At 37.1% G+C, this 15,261-nt stretch overlaps 1 protein-coding gene across 1 annotated transcript in view; it reads right to left on the bottom strand.

The window, feature by feature from the left end:
- The window catches only part of LOC102413010 (phospholipid-transporting ATPase ABCA3), a 164,275-nt gene that overhangs the window by 92,172 nt on the left and 56,842 nt on the right, over nucleotides 1-15,261 (bottom strand). The window contains exons 9-10 of the mRNA XM_025274601.3: nucleotides 14,152-14,302; nucleotides 1,291-1,389 (exon numbers count right to left, since the gene is read on the bottom strand). Of these exons, the coding sequence (XP_025130386.3) occupies nucleotides 1,291-1,389; nucleotides 14,152-14,302 (250 nt within the window). The remainder of the gene's footprint in view (nucleotides 1-1,290; nucleotides 1,390-14,151; nucleotides 14,303-15,261) is intronic.

The following is a 15,261-nucleotide window of genomic DNA, read 5'->3' on the forward strand; positions in this document are numbered from 1 at the left end:
TTGTTCTGCTTCTGTTAGTTTCTGTCTTTTACTGTGACCATTTTTGCATGAAATTTTCCCCTTGGTATCTCTAATTTTCTGAAGAGATCTCTAGTCTTTCCCATTCTATTGTTTTCCTCTCTTTCTTTGCAATGTTCACTTAAGAAGACTTTCTTATCTTTCCTTGCAATTCTTTGAAATACCACATTCAGTTAGGTGTCTTTCCCTTTCTCCTTTGTCTTTCATGTCTATTCTTTTCTCAGCCCTCCTCAGAAAACCACTTTGTCTTCTTGCATTTCTTTTTCTTTGGGATGGTTTTGGTCACCTCCTCCTGTACAGTGTCACAAACCTCCGTCCATTGTTCCTCAGGTACTCTGCCTACCAGATCTAATCCCTTAAATCTATTTGTCACCTTCACTGTGATCATAAGTGATTTGGTTGAGGTCATACCTGAATAGTCTTTGTTTTTCCTTACTTTCTTCAATTTAAGCTTGAATTTTGCAATAATGATCTGAGCCAGAGTCAGTTCCCGGTCTTATTTTTGCTGACTGTGTATAATTTCCCCATCTTCTGCTGCAAAGTAGATAATCCATCTGATTTCAATATTAACCACCTAGTGATATCCATGTGTGGAGTCATCGCTTGTGTTGTTGGAAGAGAATGTTTGCTGTGACCAGTTTGTTCTTTTGGCAAAATTCTGTTAGCCTTTTCTCTTCTTCATTTTGTACTCCAAGGCCAAACTTGCCTGTTACTCCAGGTACTTCTTGACTTCCTGCTTTTACATTTCAGTCCCCTATGATAAAAAAATCCAGGTGGTCATTTTCATTAGTTTTCTGTGATTGTGGTTTTCATTCGGGAAGCTATGAGATTGCAGTTCTTGCTTCTTCTGTCTTCTCTCTGCTCTAGGCCAGTACTAACAATTCTACACACAAAATACACAGACATTCAATTGTAATCCCAAAGTTTCTAATAATCTTATGAAATATTCCTCTGCCCTGGGTATTCAGTACCTGTATTTGTTTTTTTGTGCAGTTTCATAGTCTCACTTTTTTGCATTGAGTATCCTGCTTCCTAACTCTCTGAACTGATATTCTCACTCTAGTTCCATGAGTCACAGCAGCCTTAGCACATCAGGCGAGCAAGGTATGTAAACTGATATGTTTGTGATTCATAGAAGATAACCATAGCTAACAATCCATTACTACTTCGATTATTCTAGCTCCACACATGATGGGTCTTGCTTTCAAAATGAAATCTGATTTTCAAGAAATTTTTTTTTCTGCTCTCTTGCTCCCATGCATCATTACTTACCTAATGAAAACCTCTTCCATGGTAGTGATGGAGATACCAAAGCTAGCAATACCCAGCTCTTCCTGTCTGTCTTCCATTTCAGTAAATAGATCTTTAAACCTAGGAGAAGAAGGAGAAGGAGATAGTACTCGGAAGGTGATTTTCACATTAATATTTTTGTTACCTTCAACAGTGGGGGAAAATGTAGCTTATCCTTCACTGCAATGCTTATCATAGTTTCCATGGTTGGTGATAAATCAGGAATGTAGAATATTTCTGGAATATACATGTATGAAACTATCACCACCAAAGCCATAGATATACCCATCACCTCCCATAATTTCCTCCCATCCTTTTTATTATTTTTTATTTTTGTGGTAAAAATGCATAATCTGAGATCTATCCTCTTAGTGTAAATATTCAGTTCAGTTCAGTTCAGTCACTCAGTCATGTCCAACTCTTCGCAACCCCATGAATTGCAGCATGCCAGGCCTCCCTGTCCATCACCAGCTCCCAGAGTTCACCCAAACTCATGTCCATCGAGTCGGTGATGCCATCCGGCCATCTCATCCTCTGTCATCCCCTTCTCCTCCTGCCCCCAATCCCTCTCAGCATCAGAGTCTTTTCCAATGAGTCAACTCTTCGCATGAGGTGGCCAAAGTACTGGAGTTTCAGCTTTAGCACAAGTCCTTCCAATGAACACCCAGGACTGATCTCCTTTAGAATGGACTGGTTGGATCTCCTTGCAGTCCAAGGGACTCTCAAGAGTCTTCTCCAACACCACAGTTCAAAAGCATCAATTCTTTGGCACTCAGCTTTCTTCACAGTCCAACTCTCACAGCCGTACATGACCACTGGAAAAACCATAGCTTTGACTAGACGGACCTTTGTTGGCAAAGTAATGTCTCTGCTTTTGAATATGCTATCTAGGTTGGTCATAACTTTCCTTCCAAGGAGTAAGCGTCTTTTAATTTCATGGCTGCAATCACCATCTGCAGTGATTTTGGAGCCCCCAAAAATAGTTTGACACTGTTTCCACTGTTTCCCCATCTATCTCCCATGAAGTGATGGGACCAGATGCCATGATCTTAGTTTTTTGAATGTTGAGCTTTAAGCCAACTTTTTCACTCTCCTCTTTCACTTTCATCAAGAGGCTTTTGAGTTCCTCTTCACTTTCTGCCATAAGGGTGATGTCATCTGCATATCTGAGGTTATTGATATTTCTCCTGGCAGTCTTGATTCCAGCCTGTGCTTCTTCCAGGCCAGCATTTCTCATGATGTACTCTGCATATAAGTTACATAAGCAGGGTGACAATATACAGCCTTGACGAACTCCTTTTCCTATTTGGAACCAGTCTGTTGTTCCATGTCCAGTTCTAACTGTTGCTTCCTGACTTGCATACAGATTTCTCAAGAGGTAGATCAGGTGGTCTGGTATTCCCATCTCTTTCAGAATTATCCACAGTTTATTGTGATCCAGACAGTCAAAGGCTTTGGCATAGTCAACAAATATTAAGTATGCAATATTGTTATATGTAGGCACTATGCCGTATAGTTAATCTCCAAAACTTATTTATCTTGCATAAACCAAAATTTTCGATAAACTGAACATCAACTCCTGGTTTTCTCCTCCTCCATTCATCAGCTCTGGCAACAGCAATTCTACTCTCTGCTGCTATGAATTTGACCATTTTAGATTCCATGATACAAGTGAGATCATACAATGTTTGATGTTGTGTGTCTGTTTTATATTAATTAGCATAATGTCCTCTAGGTCCATCCATTCATACTGCCACAAAAGATAGGATTTACTTCTTTTTTAAAGTTGAATTATATTCCATTGTATATACATTTATTTTCTCTTTATTCATTTGTAGGCGGACATTTAGGTTGTTTTCATAGCTTGCCTATTGTGAATAATGCTGCAATGAGCATGGGAGTACAGGTGTTCCTCTGAGATCCTGATTTCAATTCTTTTGAATAAAAGATTGAATAAGAGATTGCTGGATCATGTATGGTAGTTTTATTTTTCACTTTTTGAGAAATCTCCATGATTTTTTCCCACACAGCAAAATCTTAAGCAATACATAGTAAATGCAACTCTTGCTGCTGCTAAGTCACTTCAGTCGTGTCTGACTCTGTGTGACCCCATAGATGGCAGCCCACCAGACTCCCCCATCCCTGGGATTCTCCAGGCAGTAACACTGGAGTGGGTTGCCATTTCCTTCTCCAATGCATGAAAGTGAAGAGTGAAAGTGAAGTTGCTCAGTCGTGTCCGACCCTCAGCAACCCCATGGACTGCAGCCTTCCATGCTCCTCCATCCATGGGATTTTCCAGGCAAGAGTACTGGAGTGGGGTGCCATTGCCTTCTCCCAAATGCAACTCTTAAAAGTAATTATATAGAGAAAGATTTGAGAATAGTTTTGTGGTCTTTGTACATTTGCTCACATAGATATAACAGCAGACTCAAGCCCCCATAAGTCTGAGGAAGAAAACAAAAATTTATAATGACTCAGTCAAGCATTATTATTAGCATTATCCTTTTTATGATTTAAAATGTAGTAAATTAAAATATTTGAAGCTCCAATATTTTGACTACTTGATGTGAAGTACCAACTCATTGGAAAAGACCCTGATGGTGGGAAAGATTGAAGGCAAAAGGAGAAGGGGGAAGCAGAGGATGGGATGGTTAGATAGCATCACTAAGTCAATGGACATGAATTTGAGCAAACTCCAGGAAATAGTGCAGGACAGAGGAGGTTGGTGTGTTACAGTCTGTGGGGTTTCAGAGTGAGACACAACTTAGCAACTGAACAACAGCAACAAAATTCAATTGGGATATCGAAATGGCAGGGTAGGAGGATGTGGCAGTCACATTTCCCCACAAACACATCAAAAATATACATACAGGTGAAACAATTCTCAAAAAAATTAACTAGAAACTGGCTTGCAACAGTCAAACAACGCTTGCAACCAAAGCTGCAAGAAAGATCTCCACGTAACCAGGTAGGATGGAAAAAAGGCATTAAGTCAGTGTCTTTGCCCCTGGGAGCAATCTGTAAGGAGAAAATCGACACAGCCAGACAGACCCTTTCCCTGAGGAGTAAAGAGTCTGGGCATATCAGTCCTGTGGAGGAAATGGGGCCCCTTACCAGCTGGGCAAACTGCTAAGAGAGATAAATGGGCTAGAGATGCCTAGCTCCCTACGAGTGTATACATGTTGGCTTGCTGACAATCAAGGCAGAAATAGCCTTGCACTGGAGGCTGCTGCATCATTGCACTTTACAATTTGAAGGGAGAAACAACTGACCCTGGTCACTCCACACCATAGCCTTGTTCAAGTTCTGGGCAGAGACCCAGTCTAGCTCTACAGAAACTGACCAGAGTGCTTGGGGTGTGAAACAGGCCAAGCTGTGGAGGCCTTTGTCAGCAGATGTGGCAACGGGGGATATTGTCAATGTGCATAGAGGGCAGTACCACAGGAGCTTGCAGTGATAAGTGCTAAATCTCAGGCAGACAGGCCCTGGGAGAGGAACTAATATAGCTCTGCAGACACGGCCCAGAAAGCCTGGGGGTGTGAATCAAGTGAAATGGCAACAAACATTGTCATTGCCTAGGAGTACATAGTAATTTGTCTCCCAGTGAGGGTGCTCCAGTTCAGCTTAGCATAAGACGTGGTGCAGAGAGGTCCTTAGAAAAGTATGCCACAGAGGCAGCCCAGATCAGGTGAAAACACAGCCACCTCAACTCATACAGCCACAATGTCCCAACACCCAGTCACAGCCTTGTATTAGATCTGAGATGAACACAACAGAGGAATGGATAGGTATCACATAGAGCCTCTGTGATCTCATGGGCCTCACATGCTTCAACAAGCACCTTATTTAGGGCAGAGCTCACACTCAATGGAGCCATATCAAACCTGACCCTCAGGACTTCAAATACAACAGCTGAGGGGCAGACTCTGCCCCTGATGGGGTAGCAATAGTCACAGAGCAAAGAGGAAACCCCACCTTACATCTTGCATAGACTTTAAATCTCCCAACACCAGCCACACCCCATATCAAGGAGATAAATGCCAGCACACTGGGCTCAGTATACATACCAAAACCAGTACTAACACAAAAATATTGGACACACACAGTTTGCACAAGTATACTCCCACATAAGAACAACCCTTGAAGTTCAAAGTGTGCTGTATGTGCTATACTCAGTTGCTTCAGCCCTATCCAGCTCTTTGTGACCCCATGGGTCATAGCCCACCTGACTCCTCTGTCTATGGGATTTTCCTGGCAAGAATACCTCAAGTTCACAGTAGGTAACTGTTTCTCATAAATTCATAGAGATGAGAAAGTCAAATAAAATAAAGTCAGAGGAACTACTCCCAATTAAAAAGAAAATGAGAAATACCCTGAAAGAACAAATAATGCAACAGTGTTCACCAGTCAACTAAAACCAAAAAGAAGTAATAAAAATTCTAATCAAATTAAGAAAAACTATTGATACAAATGCAGATCACTATAAAAAAGAACTGGAAAATATAAAGGTGAACCAATCAAAAATAGACAATTCAACTGCTTACATAAAAACCAATCTAGAAGCAATGAATATTCACAAAATAACACAGAAGAATGAATACGTGATTCAGGAGACACAATGATTGAAGTCACCCAATCAGAGCAGAAGACAGACTAATAAAAAATGTTAAAGCAACATATAATATCTATGGGATAATAAAAATTATGCCATCCTGTGCATAATAGGTGTTCTAGAAGAAGAAAAGAGAGACATGGGTACTAAAAATGTACTTGAAGAAATTATGGCTAAAACGTCTCACACCTAAATAAGAAAACAGACATCCAGGTACAGGAAGCACAGTGTTGCAAAAAGATGAACCCCAAAAGACTCACATTGAGACATATCATATTTAAAATGGCAAAAGCAAAAGATAAGGAGAAAATTCTAAAGGGAGCAAGAGAAAATTAAGAATCATCTACAAGGGAGACTCCATGAAGCTCATGGTTGATATTTTTATAGAAACTTTGCAGACCAAAAGGGAGTGGCATGATATAATCAAAGACCTGAAAGAGAAAACCCTGCAACTTAAGATACCCCAAACGATTATCATTTAGAATAGAAGAAAAGATAAAAATCCCTTCAGTTCAGTCACTCAGTCGTGTCCAACTCTTTGCGACCCCATGAACTGCAGCACGCCAGGCCTCCCTGTCCATCACCAACTCCCAGAATTCACTCAAACTCACGTCCATCGAGTCAGTGATGCCATCCAGCCATCTCATCCTCTGTCGTCCCCTTCTCCTCCTGCCCCCAATCCCTCCCAGCATCAGAGTCTTTTCCAATGAGTCAACTCTTCGCATGAGGTGGCCAAAGTACTGGAGTTTCAGCTTTAGCATCATTCCTCCCAAAGAACACCCAGGACTGATCTCCTTTAGAATGGACTGGTTGGATCTCCTTGCAGTCCAAGGGACTCTCAAGAGTCTTCTCCAATATCACAGTTCAAAAGCATCAGTTCTTTGGCGCTCAGCTTTCTTCACAGTCCAACTCTCACATCCATACATGACCACTGGAAAAACCATAGCCTTGACTAGACGGACCTTTGTTGGCAAAGTAATGTCTCTGCTTTTGAATATGCTATCTAGGTTGGTCATAACTTTCCTTCCAAGGAGTAAGCGTCTTTTAATTTCATGGCTGCAATCACCATCTGCCATGATTTTGGAGTCCCCAAAAATAAAGTCTGACACTGTTTCCACTGTTTCCCCATCTATTTCCCATGAAGTGATGGGACCAGATGCCATGATCTTAGTTTTCTGAATGTTGAGTTTTAAGCCAACTTTTTCACTCTCCTCTTTCACTTTCATCAAGAGGCTTTTTAGTTCCTCTTCACAATCAGAAACCAAGAGAATTCAGCAATACTAAACATACAATAAAAGAAATATTGAAAAGTCTTCTGTAAATAAAGATAAACAAGAATCTAGAGGAAAAAACAATCACAATAATAAAGGCAAACAAAAAAAAGAATGAAGATTACTAAAGTAAACCAAAGTATAGATTAAAAAATAAACAAAATTCCAAAAATTTTAAATGAATTATAACTACAATTAGCAATAAAAAGACAAACATGAAAATAGGACATAAATGATAAAATCTGGAGGAGGGGAGTAGAAAAACATGTATCTTTTAGAATGCATTTTATTTTGAATGACAGTTTAAAGCAAGTAGATACAATTGTAGATCAACATACTTGATTTTCATGGTAACCACAAATCAATGATATACATTAGATTCACAAAAACCAAAAAGAAAGGAACTCAATCATATTACAGAAGAAAATTATCAAACCAAAAAAGATAAAAACAAAAAGAAGACAATATGAACAAAGAAAAACTATAAAAACAACGGGAAAAGAAGGATTTAAATGGCTGTAAGTACATACCTATCAATAATTAATTTAAAGTCAATGGACTAAATCCTCTTATCAAATGATATAGTGTAATAGATGGGATAAAAACCAAGAACTTACAATATGCTGCCTAGAAGAGATTCACTTCAGGGCAAAAACACGTATGCTGAAAGTGAGGGGATAGAAAAAGATGTTCCAAGCAAACGGAAATTACAGGAAAGCAGGGATAGCAATACACATATCAAAAAAGTAGACTTTAACACAAAAGACAAGAAGAAAGAGAAAAAAGAACATTATATAATGATGAAGGAGCCAATATAAGACTACAGTACACTCATCAACATACATGCATATAGGTGCACCTTAAATATTTAAAATAAGTATAATAAATACTAACAGACATAAAGAGAGGTGGACAATAATACAATAATAGTAGGAGAGCTTAATACCTGATTGACATCAATGGACAGATAATCTAGACAGAAAAGTAATAAGGCAACAGAGGTCCTAAATGACAAAATAGATCCATTGGAGTTGATATCTACAGGGCACTACACAATCCCCCCAAAATATAACAAAAACCAGAATATAAATTCTTTTCAAGTGCAAATGAATGATCTAGGATAAATCACATACAATATCACAAAGCAAGCTTCAACAAATTTAAAAGGATAGAAATTATTTCAAGCATTTTAAAAAATTTTATTTATTTATTTATTATATTTTTTAAAATTTTATTTTATTTTTAAACTTTACAATATTGTATTGGTTTTGCCAAATATCGAAATGAATCCACCACAGGTATACATGTGCTCCCCATCCTGAACCCTCCCTCCCTCCTCCCTCCCCATACCATCCCTCTGGGTCATCCCAGTGCACCAGCCCCAAGCATCCTGTATCATGCATCGAACCTGGACTGGTGACTCATTCCATATATGATATTATACATATTTCAATGCCATTCTCCCAAATCATTTCACCCTCTCCCTCTCCCACAGAGTCTAAAAGACTGTTCTATACATCAGTGTCTCTTTTGCTGTCTTGTATACAGGGTTATTGTTACCATCTTTCTAAATTCCATATATATGCGTTAGTATACTGTATTGGTGTTTTTCTTTCTGGCTTACTTCACTCTGTATAATAGGCTCCAGTTTCATCCACCTCATTAGAACTGATTCAAATGTATTCTTTTTAATGGCTGAATAATACTCCATTGTATATATGTACCACAGCTTTTTTTATGACCACAGTGGTGTGAAGCTAGAAATCAACCACAGAAAGTAAAGAGGAGTAGAACAAACAGCTGGAAATCAAACATGCTACTAAGAAAACAAGAAGGTCAATGGTAAAATCAAAGAGGATATCAGAAAAAAAAACTCAAGGAAATGAAAATACAACTTTACAACATCTATGAGATGTAGCAAAAGCACTTCTAATGGGGAATTTTATAGTGATTAAGGCCCTTCTCAAGAAGAAACATTTCAAATAAACAATATTATCCACCACCTAATGGAATTAGAAAAAGAAGAACAAACAAAACCTAAAGTTGGCAGAAGGGAGGAAATAATAAAGATGAGAAAGGAAATAGAATAGAGATTAAAAATATAAAAAATCAATAAATCCAAGAATTGCTTGTTTGAAAAGATAAACAAAATTGATAAACTTCTGGCAGATCTCACCAAGAAGAAAAGAGGGAGGATTGAAATAAACAAAATAAGAAATGAAAGAGGAGAAGTAAAAACTGATACCATAGAAATACAAAAACATTTTTAAGAGTATATTACAAATAGTTATTTGGCAACAAATTAGATGATCTAGAACAAAGGGACAAGTTTATAGAAATATGTTGTTCTTGTTGCATAGCTGCTAAGTCACATCTGATTCTTTTACAATCCTATGGACTGTAGCCCTCCAAGCTCCTCTGTCCATGGGATTTTCCAGACAAGAATACCAGTGGGATGCCATTTCCTTCTCCAGGGGACCTTCCCAATCTAGGGATCAAGCCTGCATCTCATGCATTGGCAGGTGGATTCTTTACCACTGAGCCACCTTGGAAGCCCTTGTAGCAATATACAGCCTGCCAAAACTGAGTCAAGAAGAAACAGAAAATTTGAGCAGACCAATCATTAGAAATGAAACTGAATATGTAATTTAAAAACAATGGTCCAGGACCAGATGCCTTCACTGCAGAATTCCATGAAACATAAAAAAGAGTTTACACCATCCTGCTTTAATTATTCCACAAAATTGAAGAGGAAGGAACACTACAAAATTATTTCCATGAAGCCACTGTCACTCTATTACCCAAAAGAGACAAAGAGACTATACCTACACATTTGACAAGTACAAGTCAGTATCTTTGATGAATATAAATGCAAATATCCTCTACAAAATATTGCAAACTGAATGTAACAGTACATAAAAAAGAATCAAACATAATGATCAGTTGGACAATTCCAAGGTTCACAAGGATGGTTCAACACACACAAATCAAGGTGATACATCACATTAACAAAAGGAAAGACAAAAATACATGGTCATCTCAGTAGACTCATAAAGAACTTTTCATAAAATTCAACATCCATTCATGATAAGAACTTTCACCAAAGTGGATATAGAGGGAACATGTCTCAACAAAGTAAAAGCCATTTATGACAAACCCACTGTCAACATAATATTCTATGGTAAAAAGCAGAAAACTTCTTCACTAAATTCGGGAAAAAGACAAGGATGCCCATTCTCACCATTCTATTCAACATGGTATTAGAAGTAGTAGCTGCAGCAATCAAACAGGAAAAGAAAATGAAATACAACCCCATTGGAAGGGAGAAGTAAAATGGAACTATTGATAGATGACACGATACACTAGAAAGAGAAACATAGAGTCTCCGCATAAAATCTATTAGAACTAATAAAAGAATTCAGCAAGGTAGCAGGATACAAGATGAATACACAGAAATCCTTTGATTTCATTATGCCAATAAGTAAATATCAGAAAGAAGAGGAAAAAGCCAATCCATTTAAAAGTCTAACCCTAAAATCTAGGAAATAGCTTAATAAAGAATGTGAAAGATCTATACACTGAAAACTATAAAACATTGATAAAGGAAATCCAAGAAGATTCCAAAAAATGGAAAACTATTACATGTTTTTGATTTGAAGAATTAATATTCTTAAAATGGCCATACTACCCAAAGGAATACAGATTAATGCAATCCCTATCAAAATGCTGATGATACTTTTCACAACCAGAATAATCTTAACATTTGTATGGAACCACAAAACATCCAAAATTGACAAAGAAATCCCGAGAAAATAAGAACAAAGCTGAAGGCATAACCCTTCTAGACTTCAGACATAACTAAGCTACAGTAATCAAAACAGCATGGTATTGGCACAATAACAGACATTTAGATTAATGCAACAGAATAGAGTCAATTATGATAAAGGGAGCAAGAATATACAATGGAGAAAAGAGAGTTTCATCAACAAATGGTGTTGAGAATACTGGACAGCTACATGCAAATCAATAAAATCAGAATACTCCTTCACATCATATACAAAAATAAACTTGAAATGGTTTATACATAAATATAAGACATGACATCATAAAACTATAAGAAAAGAATGTGAAAATTTTTTTCTGACATGAATCATAGCCATATATTCTTAGTCTGTCTCCAAAGAGAAAATAAATAGAAACAAAATGAGCAAATGGGAGCTAGTCAAACTTAAGGTAGACCATTCAGTATCACAGTAATCCAAGTCTATGCCCCAACCATTTCAGCTGAAGAAGCTGAAGTTGAATGGCTCTATGAAGACCTAAAACACTCCAACACCACAGTTCAAAAGCATCAGTTCTTCGATGCTCAGTTTTCTTTATGGACCAACTCTCACAGCCTATGGCTGTGACTACTTTTCCATGATTGCTGGAAAAGACATAGCTTTGACTAGATGAACCTTTGTTGGCAATGAAATGTCTCTGCTTTTTAATATGCTGTCTAGGTTGATCATAGCTTTTATTCCAAGGAGGAAGCATCTTTTAATTTCATAGCTGCAATCACCATCTGCAGTGATTTTGGAGCCAAAAAGATAAAGTCTGTCACTGTTTCCATTGTTTCCCCATCTATTTGCCATGAAGTGATGGGACCAGATGCCATGATCTTAGTTTTTTGAATGTTGAGTTTTAAGCCAGCTTTTTCACTCACCTCTTTCACTTTCATGAAGAGGCTATTCACTTCCTCTTTGCTTTCTGCCATAAGGGTGGTGTCATCTGCATCCCTGAGGTTATTGATTTTTTTCCTGGCAATCTTGATTCCAGCTTGTGCTTCTTCCAGCCCAGCATTTTGCATAATGTACTCTGCATATAAGTTAAATAAGCAGAGTGACAATATACAGCCTTGATGTACTTTCCCAATTTGGAACCAGTCTGCTGTTCTACGTCAGGTTCTAACTGTTGCTTCTTGACCTGCATATAGATTTCTCAGGAGGCAGGTAAGTTGGTCTGGTATTCCCATCTCTTTAACATTGTTCCACAGTTTATTGTGATCCACACAATTGGCTTTGGTGCAGTCAATAAAGCAGAAGTAAAAAACAGGAATTCCCTTGCTTTTTCTAGTTCTTTGTATATGCTGTGTAACTTTTTTTTTATTAAATGTGTTTTTTGCAAATATTTTCTTCCATTCTGTGTCTTGTCTTCTAATTCTCTTGATATTGCCAAACACAGAACAAAAATATAATTTCACTGAAGTCCAGCTTTTCAGTTATTCCTGTCATGAAAAGTGCTGTTGGTGCTGTAATTTAAATGTCATTGCCATGCCTAAGGTCAGCTAGTTTTCGTCCTATGTTATCTTCTAGGAGATTTATAGTTTTTTGTTTGAATTTTAGGCTTATCACCCATTTTAAGCATCTAGGTTATTTTCTTTGCCTGTGGATGTCTGATTGTTCGTTCCATCACCATTTGTTGAAAAGTATCTTTTCTCCATTGCTTTTCCTTCCCTGTCAAAGACCAGGTGACTATATATATATATATTTCTGGGTTCTCTGCTTTGTTCTGTTGTTCTATTTTTCTATTCTTTCACTAATACTACACCATCTTGATTATAGTAGTTTTATAGTAAGTCTTAGAGTTGGTTTCTGTCAGTCTTCTAACTTTATTCTTTTCTTTCAATATTGTGTTGATTAATTTGAATAAACTTTTTATAAACTTTGGGATCAATTTGTTGATACCCGCAAAATAACTTACAGAGATTTTGACTAGAATTACATTAAACCTATAGATCAAGTTGGGAAGAACTGACTCCTTGACAGTATTGAGTCTTCCTATTCGTAAAAATGGACTATCTTCACATTTACTTAGCGTCTTGATTTCATTCATTAGAATTTTGGAGTTTTACTCATTATCAAACTTGTATGTATTTTATTACCTTTATACCTAAGTATTTTGCTTTGGGCAATACTAATGTAAATAGCATTGTGCTTGTACTTTTAAACTATATTTGCTAATTGTTGATATATAGAAAAGTTATTGACTTTTATATCAAATTTGTATCCTGCGACCTTGCTACAATCACTTACTAGTTCTAGAAGGATTTTTTGTTTGTTTGTTTTGGTAAATTCTTTTGGGCAGTATGCAAAAGATGATCGTATTATCTGCAAAGATTTATTCCTTTCTTCCTAATGTATATACATTTCTTTGTCTCGTGTTGTTGCATTAGCTAGGACTTCCAGCATGATGTCGAAAGCAGTGGAGAGAAAGGACTTCCTTTCCTTGTTCCTGATCTTAATGGGAAAGCTTTGAGTTTCTCACCATTATGTATGATGTAGGCTGTTAGGATTTTGTTCATTAGAAAGTTGAAGAAGTTCCCCTCTATTCATCTTCTTTTGAGAATGCCAATTAGTTTGCTTCAAGAGAATATCAAGCTGCTAACTACAACTTGAAAGAAGATGAAATTGGCATAGTCCCTGGAAGTTTATCATAAGTATTCTTATTTTCCTCTTCCCTTAATCAAGATAAACATCCCAAGTACAATTAATATTTTCTTTCTCCTTTTGGTAACTAGCTTGCTTAACTGTTATGGTCAAATTGCCTGTTTCCTATAGTTTCTAGGGTTTCTGAATGCAAGGTCTGCCACATAGGCTACTTTTTTCTTATAATCTCAGCAAATCAGTTGAACAAAATTTGTGCAAATAGCTTATCATTTCTTGTCACTACTTAACACCAGACTGTAAGAAATAGAAATAAAGATACCAAGACAAACTAAATGCAAGCTAAGTTATATGACTTCCCTCTGTGCAGACAGTGAAATCTTTAGGAAGTAATTTTTTCCTTTTTTTTTTTTTTACCATTACTTGTCAAATGACAGCTGCACACAGTCTATTTGTCAAGTCAGGGGAAACTTTAAAAAGTAATATTGATTTCTTATAACCCCAAACTATTATCTAACATTCTCTGGATCCATACCTGTCTGCGTACTCCTTGGGTAGGATAAACGATAATTCAGCTGCAACATTGTTCTCCAATCTGGCTTCTGGTATGTGATATTTAATCAGTTTGGAGATTTCTTTAACATCACAATGAGGATCCTTTACAATAATTAAGTGGTATCCCACACCTGAAAAAGTCCATTTAAAAGGTCAAAATTTTTTAAATGCAATCTGCCCCAATCAAACACATAAATATACTCTACCAACAGAAAGCACAGGATCTTGCTTGTTTAAAATTTCATTTTTACAAGGCATCAATACTGTGTTTAAGAGCAAGTGATCTTTAATTTTTGAGATTTACTGGTTTCATATTTTTACTAAAATTTAAACCTGTTAATTTTTATGGGCTGAGAGTTTGGAGGAGAATGGATTCATGTATATGTATGCCTGCATCCCTTCGTTGTTCACTTGAAAGTATCTTAACATTGTTAATCACTTATTCTCCAATACAAAAGAAAAAGTTTAAACATTTTTCTATTGTTTTATATATTTAAAAATTTCCTTCCTTCTGTCATTCTTTCCATACTTAATGTTCAATGATCACATTTCAGGTACATGCCATTAAAGTGGAAACTTTTACTTCCCCATATTAATGAATGAAAACTTCAAAATTTCACCTCACTGTACTAGGAAGTCTTCCGTTCATTATGTGACAATGGGCTACACGGACTATTGTCACCAAGTGTCTCCGACCCTTTTAGGATTTTACATATACACACATACATCCACACACGCATTTATGTATATGAAAGTGAAAGTGAAGTCACTCAGTCGTGCCTGACTCTTTGCGACCCCATGGATAGTAGCCTGCACCAAGCTCCTCTGTCCATGGGGTTTTCAAGGCAAGAGTACTGGAGTAGGTTGCCATTTCCTTCTCCAGGGAATCTTCTCAACCCAGGGATCGAACCCAGGTCTCTCACATTGTAGACAGACACTTTACTGTCTGAGCCACCAGAGTATAGACACACATAATTATTTTACCTGTCACATTCTTATTTTAGCATTCATTACTTTAGGCTATCTTTCTATTATATTCTTGAATGGGACTTCTGAATTTCATATTTCAAAATTTGTCTTATACATGCAT

Source organism: Bubalus bubalis, chromosome 24 (assembly GCF_019923935.1).
Source record: "Bubalus bubalis isolate 160015118507 breed Murrah chromosome 24, NDDB_SH_1, whole genome shotgun sequence".
NCBI lineage: Eukaryota > Metazoa > Chordata > Mammalia > Artiodactyla > Bovidae > Bubalus > Bubalus bubalis.